The sequence below is a fragment of the Hypanus sabinus genome, chromosome 17 (assembly GCF_030144855.1).
Source record: "Hypanus sabinus isolate sHypSab1 chromosome 17, sHypSab1.hap1, whole genome shotgun sequence".
In the NCBI taxonomy this organism is placed as follows: Eukaryota; Metazoa; Chordata; class Chondrichthyes; order Myliobatiformes; family Dasyatidae; genus Hypanus; species Hypanus sabinus.
The window spans coordinates 52,339,570-52,362,132 of record NC_082722.1 but is presented as its reverse complement, the minus strand read 5'-3'; the positions used below and the strand labels follow the sequence as shown (position 1 = coordinate 52,362,132).

Genomic DNA, 22,563 nt, shown 5'->3' with positions numbered 1-22,563 from the left:
GTGTTGATACTTGATCAGTGTTGGGTGCTGGTTCTTCTATCTAATGCTGCTATAATACATTGCACTTCCTGCTTTATCTGAAACAACTGAGTGTTGTTGTCAAAAGCTATCAAGGAGACTTTTGGGGATAAGCAGGTAGAGATGTTTGGTGCCCTAGTTAAAATCATAATGCACTTTCCAATGCTGATCTTAATACAAAGTGAATGGAGTGTAAACATGGGAAAATCTTAACCTTGACTGTATAGGATATTGCTCAAATCAAGATGTTTTGGATCTAGGTAAAATCATAATACCATTTCCAGATGTTGACTTTTAATACAAAGAGGAGGGAGTGTAAAAGTAGGAAAATCTTACTGTGACTGTATTGGATATTGCTCAGATCTCAAATGAACTGCTTTGTTCTGATCAGTTAAGGAAGGAGTTATTTGCATTAGAGGCAGTTCAGGTTCATTCCACTCAATTGACAAAAAAACTAAAAATGCTGGAAACACTTACCAGTTCAGACTACTTTCTTTCTAGACTGGCCTAACTGGATCTTCTCCACCAACATCTTCATTCATCACTTTATTGATTAACTCCTTCAATTCAATGCACTTTCTGACCACCAAAATGTGGAGAAACCATCATGCACTGCTATGCACCCCCCGCCCCCCCGATCATTTGTTCTCAGTATCTGAAGATGATGTGCAGGCTGCCTTCAAAACAGTGAATCCAAGGAAAGCATCTGGTCTGGACAGAGTACCTGGCTGAGTACTGAAGACCCGTGCTGACCAACTGGCTGGTGTGCTCACGGATATCTTCAGCCTCTTGCTCTGGCAGTGTGTGGTACCCACCTGCTTCAAGCAGGCTTCAATTGGACTGATGTGCAAGAAAAGTGTGGTAACCTGTCGAAATGATTATCACCCAGTGGCACTTTCATCCACAGTGATGAAGTGTTTTGAGAGGCTGGTGTTGAAGCACATCAGCTCCTGTCTTGAGTAGTGACTTGGATCCACTCCAGTTCACCTACTGAAGCAACAGGTCCACAGCAGATGCGATCTTGTTGGCTCTTGAGAAGCAGCATCGATGATCAGAGATCCTCACCACCGAGGTCATGCTCTTTTCTTACTGCTGGCATCGAGTAGAAGGTACAAGAGCCTCAGGACTCACCACCAGGTTTAGGAACAGTTACTACCCCTCATCCACCAGGCTCTTGAGCAAAAAGGGATAGCTACACTCATTTAAGGACTCTTATATTGTTATTTCATGCTTGTTATTTATTGCTATTATTTATATCTGCATCTGCAGTTTATAGTTAACATTCTCTTAATTTCTGAAATTCTAGAATGATCCTATTTTTGTTGCTTTAATTATATATATTTTTTGAAGTACAGTTTCAGACACAGTTAATGTTTAAGCAAGGTTTTACAAATATTAAAATAATGCTTTATAATTGCATAACTATTTAGGTTTGCAGATGCTCAAGAACTTGTCTTTTTTTCCTTTTCCCAGTCCGTCGTCTAGCAAGAAAAAGAAGAAACAGTGGTGATGAAAATTCCAGCACATTAACTCTCAACTATAAAGTTCATATCTACTCTGTAAATAACTTCCCCACAGCAGCAGGTCTGGCATCCTCTGCAGCTGGTTATGCTTGTCTGGGTAAGTAAGTTGGAAGATTGATTATAGACCTTTGATTATGCAGAGGCCAAAGTTTTCTAAAAATTGGACAATAGGCCTTGAACTACAGCTATGATGAGCCTGCAGGAGAAAATTGATTTTTTGGTTGTTGACAGCAATTTTAAATTCCACATTTATTAAGAGATGATTCAATTATTGATTTTAATATTTTGGTATGTAGAAATTGCTGACCACAACCCATTGCTGGTATATTTTGATGCTTTATGTTAAGTAATGTTACTTTATTTTGCAGTTTATGCCCTTGCCAAGTTGTTTGGTTTAGAAGGAGAGCTCTCAGAGATTGCTCGCCAGGGCTCAGGCAGTGCATGTAGAAGCATGTATGGAGGTTTTGTTCAGTGGAGTATGGGAGTGAAAGAAGATGGAAGTGATAGCATCGCTCATCAGATTGAACCAGAAACCCACTGGCCTGAGCTTCGAGTTCTCATACTAGTGGTGAGTGCAGAAGCTGAGGAAAGTGATTATTTTGAAGGAATGCCTCTTTTGACTCTACTTGTGTGGAGACTGCATTTTTAACAACTGTTTCTGTATGTTATTTAATTCTTCATGAAAACTTGGCTGGATCCAACCAATAAGCTTCAAAAAATTAGGTTTAAAAACTGAATTTTGAAACCTTTAAGGCACCATTAATGATCTTTTATCATCAAGCAGCTTTAGTACTTTTCTATAACAATGTGCAGGAGAGAGTTCCAATGAAGACTATACCAATCAACACTATGGTAGCATACTGTAGTTCATGTGTACATTGTGTTCATCAGTGTGTTATACATTTTGTTAAAAGGAACAAGTGTAATGGAATTTCTTCTGCATATTGTCATAATATGTAGAGAAACATTGGATTTTTAAAAATTTTCTCTAAATATTTCTGCAAAGAGAAAAGATTAGAGCAAACACGGGGAAATCTGCAGATGCTGGAAAAGATTAGAGTTGGACTGATGGTACATTGATTAGGATGGGAGAGATGAAACCAGTTCTATATTCCCCTGTGTTAGTAAAAGGACCTTTGAATGAGGCATGATATAAACTATATGTATCGTTGTAAGATTCTGATGAGAAACCACAGATGTCGATATTTTTACATAATTCAAAGCTAATTAATGTGCAGTCAACAAGCCAGTTTCTATGGAATTGTTACAAAGTCAAGGTTTTGAAACAGAGATGAACCAGTACAGGGGTCATGCTAAAGTTAGGATGTAAGTGAATTTGTATAAATGATGGTTGATAAATTCAGCCCCATTTGATAGTGCCACGTCCACCATGTTGAAGAGACAACTCAATGTTTTGTCTCCAAAATCCCCTTGATTTCATCAGAGCTGAAATATGAAAATGTAGTACAAGATGTGTAGATCTGACCTTTATACGTAGCTTAGCTACTAAGCTGGCAGAACAGTTTCTACTGAAAGGTGGGTTACTGGCACCTTAAAACTAGTCACTTTGTGCAAATGCTATTGCTGGCAGCTCTTCTGTGTAAAGGAAAACTTAATTCAAACTTTTGCTACTCATGGGGAAGGCTTTGGGTGTAAAACCCAGGGGAAAAATCCAGAGCTGAAGTCCCCAAAAGCAGTGCTGCATTGAGTTCAATGCTGACTGACAACTCCTGCGAAGCTGCTGGTACCAAACTGTATTGCTCTCTCGTTCATCAGCTGCTGGGAGAGGGGGAAGCCTGCTACATGTGCAACAGCTTGCTCTCCGTATCCTACGGCCTTCCCTCAAGTATCACGCCGACAGCTGGCACACAACATCCGTGGTTGACCATGACGATTTTCTACTCAGATTGTTCAATAAAATCTGTGCTAAAGCAACCACAACATAAGCTAACATAAAAGTGATTAAAACTTCCATATAGAAGTATCTTGTTTTTACAGTAGTTTTGTGAATTCAAGAAATATTAAAACTATAGAAGTGATTTATTCTGTGAGTATCAAGGAAACCTAATTTAAACCTGTTTAAATTGAACCTGTTTAATTGCATTCCATTAAAGCAAGTCAGGGAATTTTAACTTGTGCAACTAAGGAATAAAAGATGATTCACTGGTATTAATATTTGTAACAATGAAATCAGCAGATAGTTGTTTAAATCATGAGGTGAAGGGAAACAGCACACATTCCCTCTGGCCTAACCTCAACACTGTGGTTGTGTTTTAACTTTTATTCGAAGCATACTGCTCAATTGTATCAAAACTTCCTCTCGCAACTGGTTAAGAAAATCACTAAAATAAGCTTCTCAAAGACAATTAACAGTGCACGCTAAATGATGAGCCTGTCATCCACATCTATCCCAAGAATGGACATAAAATAGATTAAAACATCTTAATGAGGATAGACCTCGTGCTGGGAAGTGGAATTATGTTGGATAGTTTTATTGTCTGGCACACAGAATGGGTGAAACAGTCATTTCCTGCATCATAAATCTCTGTGATGACAGAGTTAGTTATTCAGTGCATAAACCTACTTTGCAGTTTGCTTCATTGTAGTCTTTCACAATAGTAATTTATTCACCTTGTTACTGCTGGATTTTAAAGCTGTCACACTGACATCAGTCCTTGCTTTCTATTTCAGCAAAGAAGGAAGTGTACTGAATTTGTTATGAAAGTGTGTTGCTCATTCTCTCTATACTTTTTCTGTTAGTCATTTAAGGAAACCTAGTTTATAGTAAATACAGCTTCTGGGAAAGTAGAAGTCATCAGATGCCATGCTCAAGCCAGCCTATTAATGTTAGTGTTAGCCTGATAGCTAATTCTTAAGTTCTAAGTCTCCTGGTTTGAGTGCTTTTGATCTCCATGGTAGTGAATAGGACTAGAGGTTGGCTATTTACATATATTGTTTTTTTTTACAGGTTAATGCGGAACAAAAGTCGGTCAGTAGTAGTTCTGGGATGCAAACCAGTGTCAAGACGAGTCCTTTACTGAAGGTGTGAAATTCATACATTGGAAGCACTCTTGATCTTTGTTAATTGAAAAACCGGTTGTATGGAGGATTAATTCCAAATTCATGTTCATCTTCCTTGTAAACTGATCACATCCTAATTCCAGCTGTTCACTGTTTATTTGTTTATTGAGACACAGAGGGGAGTAGGCCCTTCCAGCCCTTTGAGCCATGCTGCCTAGCAATCCCCTGATTTAATCTGGGTCTAATCAGGAGACAATTTACAATGACCAATTAACTTGCCAACAGCTACGAGGAGGAAACCCAAGTGGTCACAAGGAAAACGTATAGACTCCTTACAGGCAGATTGCCTGTACTGTAGAGTGTTTTACTAACCTCCACTGTGCTGATCCCCTCTATCCTTTGTTATAGAAATTATTTTAAATGAAACTAGGTGTAAATTATGTAATACAGGATATGTTTAAAAAGGCAGAGGTTAACATTGTTCTAATGATTGTTTTGAGTTGAATGAATACTGACCAAGGCATCATTTTTTTGCTTCTCTTCAATCATGCTGTCTTTTATCTATCCAAGAGGATACATGATTCCATCAGTCAGGTACATTTCGTCAGCATTCATTTAAGTGTCAGTCTCTTCCTTGGGACTGAAGCTCTCACCCTTCTAACTCAGAGGCAGCCACAATTGACACAGGGTCTGCTGTGGCTTAATCAGAAGATAATGAATTTAATGGAAAGTGGATATCTGAGTAGCAAATGGTTCATACCTGAAAGGATGTGGGCATTTTCTATTCTGAAAGAATGTCATCGATCTGAAACGTTGTTTCGCTTTTTGCAGCCTGACTTAGCAAGTATTTCTGATTTACATGTGCACTTTTTGTTTTGCAGTATCGAGCTAAAATTGTTCCACAACAAATGGCGAAAATGATTGAAGCCATCAAGCAACGTGATTTTGAAACTTTTGGTCAGTTAACTATGAAGGACAGCAATCAGTTTCATGCCACTTGTCTTGATACCTTTCCGCCAATCTTCTATCTTAATGAAATTTCCAAATGTATCATTAATTTGGTACACAGTTACAACTCTTACTTTGGACAGACGCTGGTACGTTGACCACTAATATCTAGATATACATTTAAAAGATGTATAAATAACCCTGCTTAAATGCAAATTTTCTCTCTTTCCCAAACTATTGCACCCTGAATCTGGCTTTCATGTGGAGCCTAGTTCCCCCTTAATTACAGCTCAGATCAGGCCAGCAGACAAAGAAAGTCTCTTGTAGAGCAGTGTTAAGTTTATCAAACAAGGCAGATGATTCAAGTCCTGTAACAGCATACACTGGTAAGCAATTTGAGTGAGATATTCTACTGACCCAAAATATCTTCCAGAAATTTAAGGTATTTGTTTTGTGCAGATATCACATTAATTCATTAGTACTCCAGTTTTCTTTGATCTTTGTTTTATCTCTTTAGGGGTTGCCTCTGTCTGCTTGACAGATGGGACTTTGCTCCTTAACAGACGGCTATTTTCCCTGCAATTTGGTGCTCTGGTTTATGGTCTTGTCCTTCCGTAATGATGCTACAAACCTTGTGATTATCTCTCCTGCGCTTGTACAAGAGATTTTTCACAAGACACTATATACAAGAGATTTTATTTTCTCTATTACAAATCTTCCTTGCTATCTCCATCTTCACCCACCAAACCCCCCCACCACCACCTCACTCCCATCTACCTTTTTCTGGCTGCCTCTATGTACCTCACTCAGCTTCCAACTCCACCCCTCCCTCTCCACTGCAGGTCATCCTTTACCTCTCCTTGGTTCTCCAATCATCCACTGGCCCCTGGTTCACCATTCTCCCTCTCCTCTGTATAACAGGCTCCTCTCTCTTCTCCATGTTTGGTCCTGATGCAGACTTTCAACTCAAAACACCAACAATTCTTCTCCCCACATGAATTGTGTTTGACCTGCTAACTTTCTCCAGCAGATTGTTTGTTGCCTTAACTGCTTTCTGTGCTTGCAGAGTAACTTAGAATAATTCATGAATAAAGACAATATGGTCACACTTAACATCGACATCTTTCAAACTCTCACTATTTTAACAAAGAGAATGATTTCACATTTTCTTTCCTAGAGTGAGGTCATGGTAGATGGAATAATTTGTTTTACCGATCAAATCTCTTGAAGCATCTTCTTCACACTTGCACAACCATCAAGCTGCTGGGTCCCTACACTGATCCTATAGTCACCCAATGGTCATAACCTTACAATCTGGAAAATAACACATTTATTCTTAAGTCAATCCTCAAACCATGCCAGTCTGTTATCTTTCATATCATGTGATCTATTTATCTTTGTTTGATGGTCTTGGGTTCAAATTCCAAACACCATATAAATCAGATTATTGTTCTGCTAGTTATAACATCAAAAAAGAGGATTTCTCAAATGTGCTTTGCTCTTCATAAATTTACAGTATGTTAACTCTGTAGCCTTGGAATCTGAGGGAGTCATTCTAGAATCTTTTTTTTAAAAAAAAGGAAGATCACATTCAGTCATCTAGTCATGATTTTCATACCTGCCACCTTTAAAACCTTGGAAGGCAGTTCATTAGGTTGTGGAACTTTATCACCATTTAGTCCCTCAAACTTCTCCAGGTCATTTTTTAAACAAATGGTAATTTTGTTTTGGGGTTCCCCATTTAATCTTGACCTGCACTATTGCATTGTTTCTTGGAATTTTATATTATCTTCTGTCATGAAGGTGTATTTAATTTCATTTCCGCTTCCTTATTCCCCTGTGTGTGTATTTTCAGCTCCCTTGGTCAGTAGGGAACCACATTAACTTCTGCTAATCTTCCTTATTTGTATACCTGGAGAGACAGATCAGGGCCTACTTGTGTGAAGACATATTTGTGTGGCAGGCAAGCCCTTTCAAGAATTCATAAATCCAGAACAGACATTTCTCCTCTGCTGTTCACTCTTAATATCAGTAAAGTAGTTCCCCCTTAAACGTTCTTGCTTCGTAGTAAATGGGACCAAAATGGAGAATAACTACAACTACAGTTAAGTTTAGCATTTTGCCAAGAATAGGTAACTTTTTAAATGTATCTCTGCCACTCCCCCTCCACTGTTCAAGAATGTGTATGATGAAAATGTGATTAGCACTCACTGATTTGCATTAGCTTGCCATCTTTTCAATAGGAGATATTACCATGGAAAAATTGTGCAAAGCAGTTTCTTACGAAATCTTGGCAAATTTTTTACTTCTAAACCTGCTCCCACCAGCTGAGATATTTCTTGGAAGTAATTGATCGCGAATGTAAATGTCCATGTTTTGGCATTATTGTCATCTTTAATATGACTATTCTACTTGTGGTGATAAAAATATGATGCTGATTTATTAAGAATCTAATGATAAATTCTTATTTCATTGAAGTATTTGCTGACGCATTACAAACATATGCATTCAAATTCTTCCTAATCCAGCCAGCATCCTGGTACATCTTTAAATCTCTCTAAAGCTTCCACATCCTTCCTATAATGTAAACTGAACACAATGCTTTGTGTGGTCTAATAAGAGTTTTATAGAGCTGCAACATTATCTTGCGGCTCTGGAGCTCAATCCCCCGACTAACGAAGGCGATCACACCATACGTCTTCTTGACCACCCTATCAACTTGCATGGCAACTACAGGAGATCTGTAGACTTGGACACCTCTGTTCCTGCATACTGCTAAGTAGTCTTGGAGGACAGAACTCTATAGTTTCCTGACAGTGGTGTTGCAGGTAGATAATATGATAAAGAAGGGATATGACATACTTGTTCATTGGTCAGGGTATCTGAGTACAAGTCAAGAAGTCGTGTTGCAGCTACATCAGGCCTCATCTGCAGTACGGCTACGGAAGCTTTGAAGACCATGCAGAAGAGGTTCACCAGGATGTTGCTTAGATTAAAGAATATTAGCTGCAAGCAGAGGTTGGGTAAACTTGGATTGTTTTCCCTGGAGTTTTACAGGCTGAAAGAGTGACCCAGTAAAGTATTTAAGATAGAGGCATAGAGGGGGCAGATAGTCGGTCTTCTTCCCAGAGTGGAAAATTCAGAAAGGAGACTTAAACAGGTACATGGATAGGAAAGGTTTAGAGGGATATTGGGCAAATAGAACTAGTCAGCGTCTTGGTCAGCGTGGTTGAGTTCAAAAAAGAGCCCACTTCTATGCTGTACTACTGTCGGATATTACGGGTGTAGCTTTGAGGTGACAGGAGGAATGTTTAAAGGAGATTTACATGACAAATTTTCTTCCCCCCGTCCCCCGCCCTGCCGAATGTAGGCACTGGGAACACACTGCAAGGGAAGAGGTGGAAGCAGATACATTTAAGAGACGTTTAGATAGTCACTGAATAGGCAGGAAATGAAGGGGTATAGACAATGTGTAGATAGATGTGTACTTTTCATTGGCATTGTGGTTGGCACAGACATTATACGCCAAAGGGCAGTTTCTGTGCTGTACTTTTCTCTGTCCTAAATAAGCAACCAAAGACTGAAAGGCCATCTTCCTTATGTGCACGGCCATTTGACAGTCACCAATTTGATTAGGCAGTTTACAGTAAAGGAATCCTTTGGAGGCAGTGATCATAATATGATATAATTCACTCTAAAGTTTGAGAGGGAGAAACTAAAATCAGATGTATTGGTATTGGTAGTAAAGGTAACTACAGATGCATGAGAGAGGAGCTGGCCAAAGTTGATTGGAAGGCGACTCTAGCAGAAGTGACAGTGGAACGGCAGTGGTGGGAATTTCTGGCAGTGATTTGCAAGATGCGGGATCATTTCATCCAAAAGAAGCAGCATTCTAAAGGGAGAATGAGACAACCTGGCCGTTGGAAAATAATACTGAAAAAGTGGTAATAGGGAACAAAGAAATGGCAAATAAACTGAATAAGTATTTGTGTCAGCTATCACAGTGAAAGACACCAGCAATTTGTCAGAAATTTGAGAGAGTCAAGGGGCAGAAGTATATTGCATTACTATTACTAAAGCAAAGGTGCTTATGAAGCTTAAAGGCCTGATGGTGGATAAGATACCTGGACTAGATAGACTACACCCAGGGCTTTGAAGGAGGTAGTTGAAGTTGTGGAGGCATTAATGGTGACATTTCTAGAATCAGTAAAGTCAGAAATCGTTCAAGAGGACTGGAAAATCACAAATGTCACTCCACTCTTTAAGAAGTGAGACAGGCAAAGGACAGGAAATTGTAGGTTAGTAATATTTTAGAGTTCAATCCCTCTTCCTGGAGAGGCTACCACATAAAATATATTTAAGACACAGATCTTTGTATAGTAGAGGAATTAAGGGTTATGGGAAGAAGATGGATAAGTAGAGCTGAGTTTACAGCTAGATCAGCCACAACTTTAAAGAACTGTAGAGCAAGTTTGATGGACCACATGACCCACTTCCATTTCTTACATTCTTATTAAGGATGAGATTTTGGGGTACTTGGAAGCACGTGATAAAATAGGCCAAAGTCAGCATGATTTCCCTCAGGAGAGATCTTGCCTGACAAATCTATTAGATTTTTTTTTGAGGAAGTAACAAGCATGGTAGCTAAAGGAGAATTCATGGATGTTATTTATTTGGATTTTCAAAAGGCCTTTGATAAGTTGCTGCATATGAAGCTGCTTAACAAGATAGGAGCCCATGGTATGGATAAAAGGTTTAATGTATGAAAGTATTTGATGGTTCTGGACCTGTATTCACTGGAGTTCAGCAGGGTGAGGGGAGTTCTCATTGAAGCCTACTGAATATTGAAAGGCCTAGATAGAATGGACATGGATATTTCCAGCATTGAGAGAGTCTAGCACCAGAAGACACAGCCTCAAAAATAGGATGTCCTTTTAGAACAGATGAGGATGAATTTTTTTAGCCAGAAGGTGGTGAATCTATGGAATTCATTACCACAGACAGTATGGAGGCAATTTATTGGATATGTTTAAAGCAAGAGGTTGATAGTTTCTTTATTAGTAATGGTGTCAAAAGTGATGGGGAGAAGGCTGGAGAATGGGGTTGAGAGCAGAAAATAAATCAGCTGTGAGTGAATAGCAGAGCAGACTGGAAAGGCCAAATGGCCTAATACTGCTTCTATGTCATACTGTCGTTTAGAGTAAGATGAGTATAGGTAGTCCGTGGTAGTACTGTGAAATGTGTAATCCATTTCTCTTTCTGATCCACTTTGCTGGTCTCTTTAGGTGGCATACACATTTGATGCTGGCCCCAATGCAGTCATTTACACACTGGAACAACATGTGGATGAATTTGTGGAAGTTGTTAAACATTATTTTCCTCCAGAAGAAAATGGTGACCAGTGAGTTTTACAGTGTTCTTAATGTGTTTTCTTTTTATTCAGTACAGTTTTCTACTACTGCAGAGTCATTGCAATTTGTTGTCATATCTAATGAAGGAAATATTCATATCTTTGATATCTTCATTTTGGCAAGGAGCTTAGCCTATGTTTGGCTAGAAGAAAAATGATCCTGTCTTGGCATTTTCACCACTTTAGTGTGACTTCCAGAAGGTTCCTTCCTTAAATAATAAATTTTAATTTTGTTCTTACAGATGGGGTATTTAGTTGCCATGTGTACAAGTTACATTGGATTTACTATAATTAGTATCTTAGTAATTTTGTGCTGCATTGGAGGAAGTTGAGGTTACATATGGAAGTAAAGATTGCTATTGAAAATCACAAGTCAGTTAATCTTAGTCAGCTAAATTATATTTACCTTAAAAGAACTTTAAAAGGTTGCTCAATTGCAGATGGATAATTCCTAATATTTCAATGGTTTCATTTAATATCAGAGAATGTATACAATGTACAACCTGAAATTCTCATTCTCTGCAGACATCCTCAAAACAGAAGAAAAACCCCAAAGAATGAACTACAGGGGAAAAAAAACTTAAGAAGCCCCCTGTCCTTCTCACATGCGCAAGCAGCATCAACCCTCCCCATTCTAGCAGAAAGCACCAGCATTCTCATCACCCACCATGTACTGTGGTCTACAGTACATCAAAAACTAATTGTTCATTCCAACATTTTGACATCCGCAGGCTCTCTGTCATACTAATAAGGTAGAGGCAGCTATCACCCTTCGAAAACGAGAGGGAACGCAAACAGTCAATCACAATCTGAAGCGTTGCTTTTATTTCGAGTTCCCCAACTCGAGAACCGGCAGCAAAAATCTCATTACCCAATGAAAGAGTGAGATCCATCACAGTGCAGTGGCCTCTGACAGCTGCTCTCGTTGTTTCGATGGTCCGGTTTCTGCGATGTTTCAGTTCACAACATAGACAAAAATTTGTGTCCACAGGGCTGCGCAAGGCTACACCCTAAAGATGCCCAATTTTAGGCCATACCTGGACATATTGAAAGCATGGCTGATTGACGAGCTCCAAGAATGGGAACACACTCCCATGCAGAACCAGGGTTTGAGTGCCACTGAAGATCAAAGACTCTGTCAGGACCCCAGCCATCCTGAAAAGGGAAATAGAGACATTAGAAGAGGAAGAATTTAACTGTTTCACTGATGGGCTGGGGGAAGTCGCCCTCTGGCACCACTCTATTTGATTTGTTATTTGGCACATTGCCCAATTTAGTTTTACCTTGCTCAAAAAACTGGTCAGTATATAAATGGGGTTTTGTAACTATTCAGTTTCTTGACATATATACAATAGTTTGTTTATTAAAAATGATAATCTGAAAAGTAATATCTGTCCAGATGACTTTCTCTTTGCAAGATCCCTTTCTCAAATGAAAACTATTTTGGGAAAAGACATTTTGTGGAAATATCACCAGAAACCTTTCACAATATTTACTGTTTGCATGATTGAGAGCTGCCCACTATACATAGCAGGGACAAAAGGTGCCCTGACTACAAGGTTTGAAAAGCTTGCAAAGCCTGACACTTACATCCTTGCCTGCACGTCATGGATGGAAGTTGAGTAGGTGAACAAGTAGCTGGATTGGTTACACCACATGGAATTGCGCACTGGAAAATAGCAAAGCAAACAGCAAGGAGCACAATATGGCAGTCAGGTACTGGTTTACAATGGTGAATGCTAGAAGGGAGATGCAACTGAGGGTATGAGTGGGATGAGAGAGAGGGAGAAATGTCAGATTTGCTGTCTATCTCCCTATGCAAAGGAACAAATTGCACAGTGTCGAATTAGAGGTTATGAAGCTCAGTCTGTGCTGATCCTCAACAACCTGTTCGTACTAATCCTATATTTCTGTTTGGCCATTGGGAGTTATTTAAAAATAAATGTGATGACTGAATCTGTCGTATTCTCATCCCTCAAATCCATAACATGCGATGAGCAAAGTGTAAGCGCTTCACTCAGCAAATTGTTCATGTTACTGGATGGGGGGAGATGGTGGGAAGGAAAGACATAAAATATAAGGATTCCACCTCAAGTGTTCTTTAAAATTGTATTATGAAAACTTCTGCGTTTGGATGAGAGGCAGGTTGGTGGATTATTGATGTCTGAACAGAAGGACGCTTCTGTCAATGAGTGCTTCTCTGGTGTTGGCCTGGTAGTGTAGCGGATAGTGTACAACTCGGAGCCTTGGAGTGTAGAGTTCAATCCCATCATCCTCTATAAGGAGTCCCTACATCCTCCCTGGGTGCCCCAGTTCCCTCCCGCAGTCCAGAGATGTACTGGGTAGGTTAATTGGTGAATTGTCCTCTGTTTAGGTTGGGGTGAATCGGGGTTGTGGGATTGTTGGGGTGGCATGGCTTGAAGAGCTGGTGGGGCCTATTCCACACTGTATTGCTAAATAAATGTCAACCATTGTGTTTTTGCTCAGTCTCCAATCTGGAACTTGAAAGCACTGTCAGGAGTCACGGTTGACACTGTGGAACACTTGTGTTGTTATTTCAAAATAAAAAGTAGACCTAAAGCTACTGTATATTTTAATCCATGGGCGTGCATCACAAAAAAAAGGCATTTCATTTCGCACTGTGATTTACTTTGAAAATAAAAACCAAATTCTGGAAATACTGAAAGTCAGACAATATCTGTGGAGCAACAATTATTTGGTGACCCTTTTGAGAATTGTGGATTGCAAAGATTTGATAAATTTGTAGAAAGGCTTAACTGTTACCTCAGAATTCTTGTATTCATTATCCAAATTCCTTGTAGTCTGGATACTTCTTCCTTGATAGAAGCATCCAATTACTCCTTTACCTACTTGACATCAAGCTGGCAAGGATGGGGTAGTTGATTTTAAATGAAGTATCCTAGAAATGTTGGCAAAGATTCTTGACTTGACATATTCAATCACAACCTGTGATTCACTTTCTTGGGATTTTAATTTCATGCATATGGCTTTGAAAAATGAAAATAGTTTTAAAACGTGAGGAGATGGGAAGCAGAATTATAAAGGAATAGTATTTTGTCTTTTTACATTTCTTGTATCATATTTTCCAGGTTCCTGAAAGGTTTGCCAGTAAAATCAGTTGCCCTTCCTGAGCCACTGAAGTCCAGCATCCATATGGATCCAATTAAGGGTGGCGTTCGATACATTATTAATACTCAGGTAACTGCTGAGAGCAATATCTTGTAAAGTTTCTGTTCTCCTGCTTTTCCTCTTGGTTTCAGAATTTTGTTTGCTCAGAAATGCTTAGTTCAGGCTTTTCTCTACATAACATGGGCTTCGTCTTGTCTTGATGGTCTATGGCCTCCTCTACTGCGCTGAAGAGGCCACTTTCAGGATGGAGGAGCAACATGTCATATTCTGTTTGGGTAGTCTCCAACCTGATGGCACGTACATTAATATCTCTAACCTGGTAATTTCTCTTCTCCCCCCCCCCCCCCATTCTGCTTGCCCTTCACCTCCCTTTGGTGCCACTCTTCCCCTTTCTCCCATGGTCCACTCTCCAATCAGATTCCATCTTCTTCAGCGCCTTACCTTATCCACCTATCATCTCCCAGCTCCTCACTTCATTCCACCCACCTTCCCCCTCAACTGGCTTCACCGATCACCAGCTGGCTTGTAATCCTTCCCCTCTCCCCACCTTCTTACTCTTGACTTCTTCCCCTTTCTTTCCAGTGCTGATGAAGTGTCTTGACCCAAAACGTCAACTGGTTATTCATTTCCATCAGTGCTGCCTGGCCTGCTGAGTTCCTCCAGCATTTTGTGTCTTGGTCTGAATTTCCAGCTTCTGCAGAACCTCTTGTGCTTACTCTGTGATAATGCCATTTTTGTAGCTTATATTAATAGTTACTATCCAAAATGTAAAAGGCATGATGTGTAAGGAAGAAAATTCCAAGTAAGAATACATCAATAGACTGGCTAGATAGACAAAAGAAGTAGCAAATAGGAGGCAGTGCAGAGTGTGTGAGGTAATGTATTTGAGGAATACACAATGCAAGGCCTGGATGTTTTACAATAAATGGTAGGATACTGCACACAACAGATAGTCAGAGGGGGATTGGTTCTACAGACCTCTGTAAGAAGGGCAGTGTTGTTTAAAAGAGATTGGTATAATTTATAGGTCAAGCAATAGATTAAAAGAGCAGAAGAAAACCAGCTGGAGAACTATATGGTTCTGTCCATTTCATTATCAGAAAAAAGATGTAGCATTAAAAATGGTGCAGATGAGATCTACAATAATGATGTCTAAGGAGAGATTGATTGGGCTGCAGTTTTTATAGGACCAAAATAAGATCATGGGAAATTTATATGAATTTGGTAAAAATCTGAGATGTGATCAGAATAAAGAGGAAAATATCAAAAAATTGAGACACAAATTTAAGATAATTGGTGCTGGGATAGTAAAGAGGTTGAAGAAAAGTATTTTGACTGGATAGGGTGGGATTCTGGAACTCAATCCTATGAACACAAACTATGAATATGGTTTAACTTGGATAAATGCTTAACTTGTCTTCTATAAGGCTAAGAACTAAGAGCTTGCAATTAGGAATTGCATAAGTAATAAAATACAATCCTCTGCTGCATTCTTTTGCTTTTTTCCATTTGCAATGCAGTTACCTTAATTTTTCCACATAATTTGGATTTGATATCTTCTCTTGCCATGCCAAATATGCTTTGCATTTTGTTCCAGGCTAATACCCTCCTAGTAAGAATGCTAAAACTGCACAAATTCAAGGTAATCTTTTTTATGCAGCTGCAGAGATGGTAGATGCATTGGTTATAATCTAAATTCTTTGGATTCTAAAGAGATCCTAGGAGAAAACCCAGCTATTGCACCGCTATTGAACTGAAAGCAGGAAACTATCAATCAGTTATCCTAAAGTGTCACGGGGGGTGGGGAATGCTAAAATCTATTGAGTAAGAAATAAACATTTAGAAAATCATAGGATGATCAATCAGACTGAACTTCATTTTACAAAAAAGTAAATTTGCTGGAGTCTTATCAGGATGCAACAAGTAAGGTGGATACATCAAAACGCGTGCTGTTGTGTATTTGGGCGACCTAAAGGTCATGTAGGCTACTGCATAGGGTAAGAAAGCACAGGGGTGGGTTAATTTATTGGTGTGGATAGGGGAGTGTTTGATAAACAGAAAATAAAGCAGCAATAAATGCCTCATTTTTAGATTGCAATCAGTAACTAGCCTGATGCCCCACGAATGTGTGCTGGACATTAATCTATATTAATCATGTGATTAAAGTGGAGGGGCATACTTTGCCAAAATTGATGATGATACAAAACTGTGGTTTAAGAAGTTGAGAAACATGCAGTCTGTAAAAGGATATAAATAGGAGGACAATGTTGGCAAACGGTGTATAATGGTTATCAGTTTTGGAAGGACGAATGAAAGAGTATATTATTTAAGAAGTGAGACCATAAAATGTTTTCAATAGAAGGGGATCAGGAGTCCTTGTACATGAAATACAGCAATTAGTTAGGAAGGCTGATGGAATATTTGTCTTTACTGCAAGCTATATGGAACATAAACAGGCAAGTTTTGAGGTGACTGCAATATCCAGGATTAAGGACCCCTACCACCAAGGACTCCAAACATAATGCAATAAATAAGATGAAGAAAAGAAAGGCACCAGGTCCTGATAAATTAGTAATAGAACAAATTATTGCCCTTGAAGATTATGGAATTGAAAAACTTACTGATTTAATCAATGACATTTATGAGACCAGAAGAGATGAAAAAATCAGTATTTATCACTCTACCTAAGAAACCTGGAGCAATAGAATGTGAATTACATAGGACCATAAGTTTAATGAGTCATATCACCACGATACTTCTAAGAATATTGATGACAAGAGCTAAAGGTAAGATGCAAGCTGCGATAGGTAAAGAACAATGTGGCTTTACGAAAGACAAAGGGACAAGAAACGCAAAATTGATGTTAAGGATACTATCAGAATGAGCTATTCAAGTGCAAAAAGATTTGTTTGTTTTATCGACTGCACAAAAGCATTTGATAAAGTGAAGCACAATAAGTTATTTGAAATATTTCAGGAAATTCTAGATCTAGATTCAAAAGACTTCCGCCTAATCAGAAGTCTGTACTGGGGACAAACTGCCACTGAAAGAATAGATGGAGAAGTGAATCAGTTTATGAAAATCAGGAGAGGCGTTAGACAAGGGTATGTTTTCTCCCCTGATTTGTTTAATGTGTACAGTGAAACAATATTACCAAAAATAAGAGACATCTTGGGAATCAAAGTTGGTGGTGAAAACATCAATAATTTCGGATCTGCGGATGACACTGTGTTAATTGCAAGTACGGAGGAGGAACTACAAAACTTAATTGATAAAGTTGTTGAAGTAAGTGCAAAAATGGGTCTATCTATCAATTGCAAAAAAGACAGAATGTATGGTGATATCCAAAAAGGAGAATCCTCATTGCAGGCTGAGAATAAACGGGGAAGACATAAAATAAGTACAGAACTTTTGGTACTTAGGAAGCTGGGTGATATCAGATGATGATGATGACGACCACCAAGGACATGCCTTGTTCTCATTGCTACCATGAGGTACCATCAGGTAGGAGGTACAGAAGCCTGAAGGCACACACTCAATGATTCAGGAACAGCTTCTTCCCCCTGCCATCTGATTTCTGAATGGACATTGAATCCATGAATACTACCTCACTATTTTTTATTTCCTATTTTTTGCACTACCTATTTAATATAACTTTTTAATATTTATATGTACTTAATGTAATTCAATTTTTTTTCTCTATTATCATGTATTGCATTGTACTGCTACTGGAAAGTTAACAAACCTCACTACATACGCCAGTGATTCTGATTTGAGAGCATTTCTTGCGTATATAACGTGTTTGCATTAGAAGTAGTGCAGTGAAGGCTCATTAAGTTGAAATTGGGCCAATGTTCATTCGAGTGGGAAAGAGTGAAAGATCTTAATGAAACATGTGAGATGGATGGAAGGAGTCTGTCTGTCATAACCAGCGTATCTAACACCAGAGGACACCAAATTTCAGAATAAGAGTTAACTTATTTCAGACATAAGGAATTTTTTTTTCTGATGTCATAAACCTTTACAATTCTCTATCCCAAAGAGCAGTGGAGGTGGAGCCATTGAATACATTCAGAGCATTATTGTTGGTATTTCAATAACAAAGCAGTGGGGAGAGAGGAGAAAAGCGTGTCAAGCCCCAGATTGGATTAGCAGTGGTTTAATGATTAGCAGAGCCGGTTTAGGGAACCAATTTACCATTTATTTTCAAATATTCCGTTCTTCTTGGAATAAACTCAAATCCTGTCTGTCATCATGATTGCTTATGCCTGTAAAAGATAACAATTGTTTTAATATTTTTGTTTGGTAGAAGAACACATTTGCCATGCTTTCCATTTTAATTTGTGTTCCCACATTGAAATATCCATCTTCTTTCAGTTTCCTGCATTGAATCATACTTACATCTGCCTGAGATTCAAATTTTTCCTTTTATGGCAGGCTCTCCTTTTCTCAAACTACTTATCTAGAACATAATCAAGTGCTTTCTAGAAATTGATATGACCCATATTAGTGATTATTAATCTGAATGCATTTCTTTATTTTTTGAATGAAATTGATGTAACATTGTATAAATTAGTGACCTACTTCATTGACTGCTAGTGAGCTTTTGGGAAAAACTCATGCCTTTCCAACTTTTAGAGCCTTCATTTTACCTGGGATGTTAAACAATTTATTAACTTCAGCCCCATAGGAGCTGTCTCTTTGTTGAAATGACATCTTGCTCCAAATAAGGCAATTTTTTTAATATAAAATGAAATTGGTTAGGTTGAATAAATTAAAATTGTTCTTGAGAATTTATTTGCTGATCACACCACTGTCGTAGGCTGAATCATAAGGCGGTGAGAAATCGGCATGTAGGAGGGAGATTGAAAATCTGGCTGAGTGGTGCCACAACAATAACCTCTCAGGCATTGTCAGCAAAACCACAGAGCTGGTTGACTGCAGCAGGAAGAAATCAGAGGCCCATGAGCCAGTCCTCATCACTGAGTCAGAGGAGGAGAGGATCAGTCACTTTCAATTCCCTGGCGTTAGCATTTCAGAAGATCTGTCCTGGGTACAAAGAAGGCACAGCAGCACCACTACTTTCTTCAAAGTTTGTGAAGATTTGGCATGTCATCTAAAACTCTTAACAGACTTCTAAAGATGCGCAGTGGAGAGTATACTGACTGGTTGCATCATGGCCAGGTATGGAAATAGCAATGGCCTTGATTGGAAAATCCTAGAAAAAGTAGTGGATGCAACACAGTCCATCACAGGCAAAGCCCTCCCTATCACTGAGCACATCTACAAGGAGCACTGTCACAGGAAAGCATTAAGGACCCCCACCATCCAGGCCGTGCTCTCTTCTAGCTGCTGCTATCAGGAGGGTGGTAAACAGGGGTTCCCAGCATGGGGTTCACATACCTCTCCATTAATGGTAAGGTTCCATGGCATAAAAAAGGTTGGCAGCCCTGCGGTATAGAGCCTCAGGACCCACACCATCAGGTTCAGGAACAGTTAATATCCCTCGACCAACAGGCTCTCAAACCAAAGGGGTAACTCGACTTTGCTCATTCCAGCACTGAACTGTTCCCACAACAGGTGGACTCACTTTCAAGGACTCAACTCGTGTTCTTGACATTTATTGCTTATTTATTGCGGATTACTATTTTGTTTGTTTTTTGTATTTGCACATTGGTTGTTTGTCATTTTTTTTCATTCAGTTGTGTTTCTTTGTATTTGCTGTGAATGCCTGCAAGAAAATGTATCTGAGTCCCATATAGTGCACAAGTATAGTATGTACTTTGATAATAAATTTACTTTGAATACTTTTTTTTGTCCCTCATAAGATTGGAATGGATTTCAAAGTTTTCTTATTTTGTAGGTTACCTGTACTTGATTACCTCATTTCAGGAGATCAGTCCTTGAAGATCATAATTCTATTAGAAGGGAAAAGAAATCAATAACCAAATTTGTTTGTTCAAGCCACATATTGATCTTTGTGAACTTAATATTCACTCTAGCAATTTGGATTTTCTTATCAAAGGTCGGACCAGGGCCACAGTTGATAGAAGACATCAACCAGCATCTTGTTGGAGAAGACGGACTTGCCAAGGAATAATACCTAAAGAACCACTTTTCGCAAAAAGTGAAGTACTTGCAAGATGTTTTTGACTAATAAATATGCCCTGTACAGTATGTATAACTTGTATATCCAAATTGCATTCACAGGTTTCAGTCTGTATCAACTAAGTGCAAATTATTCTTGCATTAATCTTTGCTATATTAGCTATATGAATTTTGAGTACAGTAATGTATTAAGACCACAAATGAGTAGAAATTTGAAGTATAGTTCTCAATATATGATTCATCAATTCCCATTAGCATACCTACACTGTTGATAGAATTTATTATTTTTATATTCATGAATCTTTTCATGATTCATGAACCCTTTTTTTCAGAAAACAAGTCTATATTGAGTACAATAATAGCTGCTTTGTTTGTTCAGTGATATCTTTGTCCAATACAGTGTCATGTAAATTGACTTCAAATGAAATCCCAGCTCTTACTGTTCCAATCTCTAGTAACTTGTTTTCATTCAAATTGAGGATCTAAAACTTGTAATAAGAGTTTCACTTGGGTGTATCTTGCTGATTTGCATTTATAGAAGTTTTCTTATAATTTTAACAAGTAAGGGAATCTGTTACTATTACTGCTGCCCACAGTACTTCCACTGATTGCACATCAGTGTAATAACTGTAAACCAGACTACTGCTGAACTTTCATTGTGAAACTAAACGCAGTAGTTTTGCTCTTTAGAAAGTAATCATTTTAATTTGCTCTATTGTGCAAGCAGGATGACATTTTTCCAAAGAAAGTACAAAAATAGTTAAAAGCAGCAGAGTGAGAGGTGTCAGAGAAAATTTTAAAATGGCTTTAAAATCGAATCTCATGGTATTTTTGGAAGAAAAGCTGTAACTTGTGTTTGCTGTGGAGGAAAACGTTATGCATGCTTTGTGACTAAATTAGGATCTGATTATCTATGCCTATTCTTTGTTTTTAAAGTACACTTTCTCAGGATTTTTGACACTTTGACTTAATTTATTATATTAATTCTGGTAATATACAAGGAAGTGGTTTTGTACATTTCAAAGCTTTCACTTTCCCACTCACCAGCCAACTACGTCCACCTCATCTTAAATCTTGCGATGAAAATGATGGTTAAAAAAATGCAACTTGAGTTCATCCCATGGTTTAGTTAATGGCTTTACACCTGAAACTAGACAAATCATTTACCTGCACTTTTTATCTTTTTTTTGTGTAAGGGGATTCATGGTGATGTTCTACCATGAACTACAGAACATTGTTATAACTGTTATTGTTAGTGTGCAGAATTTCTGATTTTGTATTTCCTAGTTTGTTTCACTGATTTTAATACAGCTGTAACTGCCAAACAGTATTTAAATAAAAATGATGCAATGCAGCAACTATACTGAGAAAAAAGGGAATTTGTATGTAATTAAATATTTTTACAGATTACCCTTTTACATGATTAAACTGTTTTAGTGTAATTTTAATTTAAGGAAGTTGCAACAACAATCTTCCTAATCTGCAGTGCATTAGAGAATCTTGCAAACACTACTTAACTAATTTTAGAGCTTTAATATCAAGTACAAACTTAGTACCAGACAAAACCCTTTATCATATTTTGGAAATAGTTTGAATATAGAACAGTACAGTGCAAAACAGGAACAGGCCATATCCTTCCATTTTCCTCGCATTCATGTGCCTATCTAAATATTTCTTAAGTCTCTAATCTACCTTTTAGTATCACTCCAGGCACCCACCACTCTTGAATTTTTTAAAAAAACTTGCCCTTCACATCTCCCTTGAAGTCGCCCTCTCTCACCTTAAATACATGCCGCCTGGTATTACACATTTCAACCCTGGAATAAAAGATAGTGTCTTTCTACTCTTTTTATGCTTCTCATAATCTTAAAAATTCTATCAGATCTCCCCTCAGTCTCTGCTGGTCCAGAGAAAACAACCCAAGTTTATTCAACTTCTTGTTATAGCACACACACTCTAATCCAGTCAGCATCCTGATAAACCTCTTCTGTACCCTCTTCAGAGCCTTAAAAATTTTCCCACAATAGGGTAATCATGTCTGTATGCAATCCTCCAGATGCAGGAGGCAGATATGTCCATACATGGCCTCTTCTACTGCCATGATGAGGCCGAACTCAGGTTGGAGGAGCAACACCTCATATACCATCTGGGTAGTTTCCAGCCCCTTGGTATGAACATCGAATTCTCCAACTTCTGGTAATTCCCTCCCTCTTCCTTCCCCCATCCCACTTTCCCTCTGCCTCCTCTTCCAGCTGCCTATCACCTCTCTCATGATTCTGCCACCTTCTACTACCCATAGTGCTTTCCCCTTACGTTCCTTCTTCACCGCTCCTGCCTATCCCCTCCCTCACCCCTTGATCTTTCCTCTGATCGGTTTTTCACCTG

At 38.6% G+C, this 22,563-nt stretch overlaps 1 protein-coding gene and 1 long non-coding RNA gene across 2 annotated transcripts in view; one reads left to right on the top strand and one right to left on the bottom strand.

Moving 5' to 3' along the window:
* Window positions 1-21,537, top strand: part of mvda (mevalonate (diphospho) decarboxylase a) — a 30,973-nt gene extending 9,436 nt beyond the window's left edge. Inside the window, exons 4-10 of the mRNA XM_059993060.1 lie at window positions 1,492-1,638; window positions 1,910-2,109; window positions 4,510-4,584; window positions 5,444-5,659; window positions 10,796-10,911; window positions 14,031-14,139; window positions 20,096-21,537. Coding sequence (XP_059849043.1) covers window positions 1,492-1,638; window positions 1,910-2,109; window positions 4,510-4,584; window positions 5,444-5,659; window positions 10,796-10,911; window positions 14,031-14,139; window positions 20,096-20,170 — 938 coding nt within the window. The 3' untranslated portion in view covers window positions 20,171-21,537. The remainder of the gene's footprint in view (window positions 1-1,491; window positions 1,639-1,909; window positions 2,110-4,509; window positions 4,585-5,443; window positions 5,660-10,795; window positions 10,912-14,030; window positions 14,140-20,095) is intronic.
* On the bottom strand, window positions 10,925-20,089 carry LOC132406930 (uncharacterized). Its single transcript, XR_009516315.1, has 3 exons — window positions 18,268-20,089; window positions 12,511-12,589; window positions 10,925-12,075 (listed from the first exon to the last, which is right to left on the bottom strand). It is a non-coding gene; the product is annotated as an uncharacterized LOC132406930 (long non-coding RNA).
* Window positions 21,538-22,563: the final 1,026 nt, after the last annotated feature.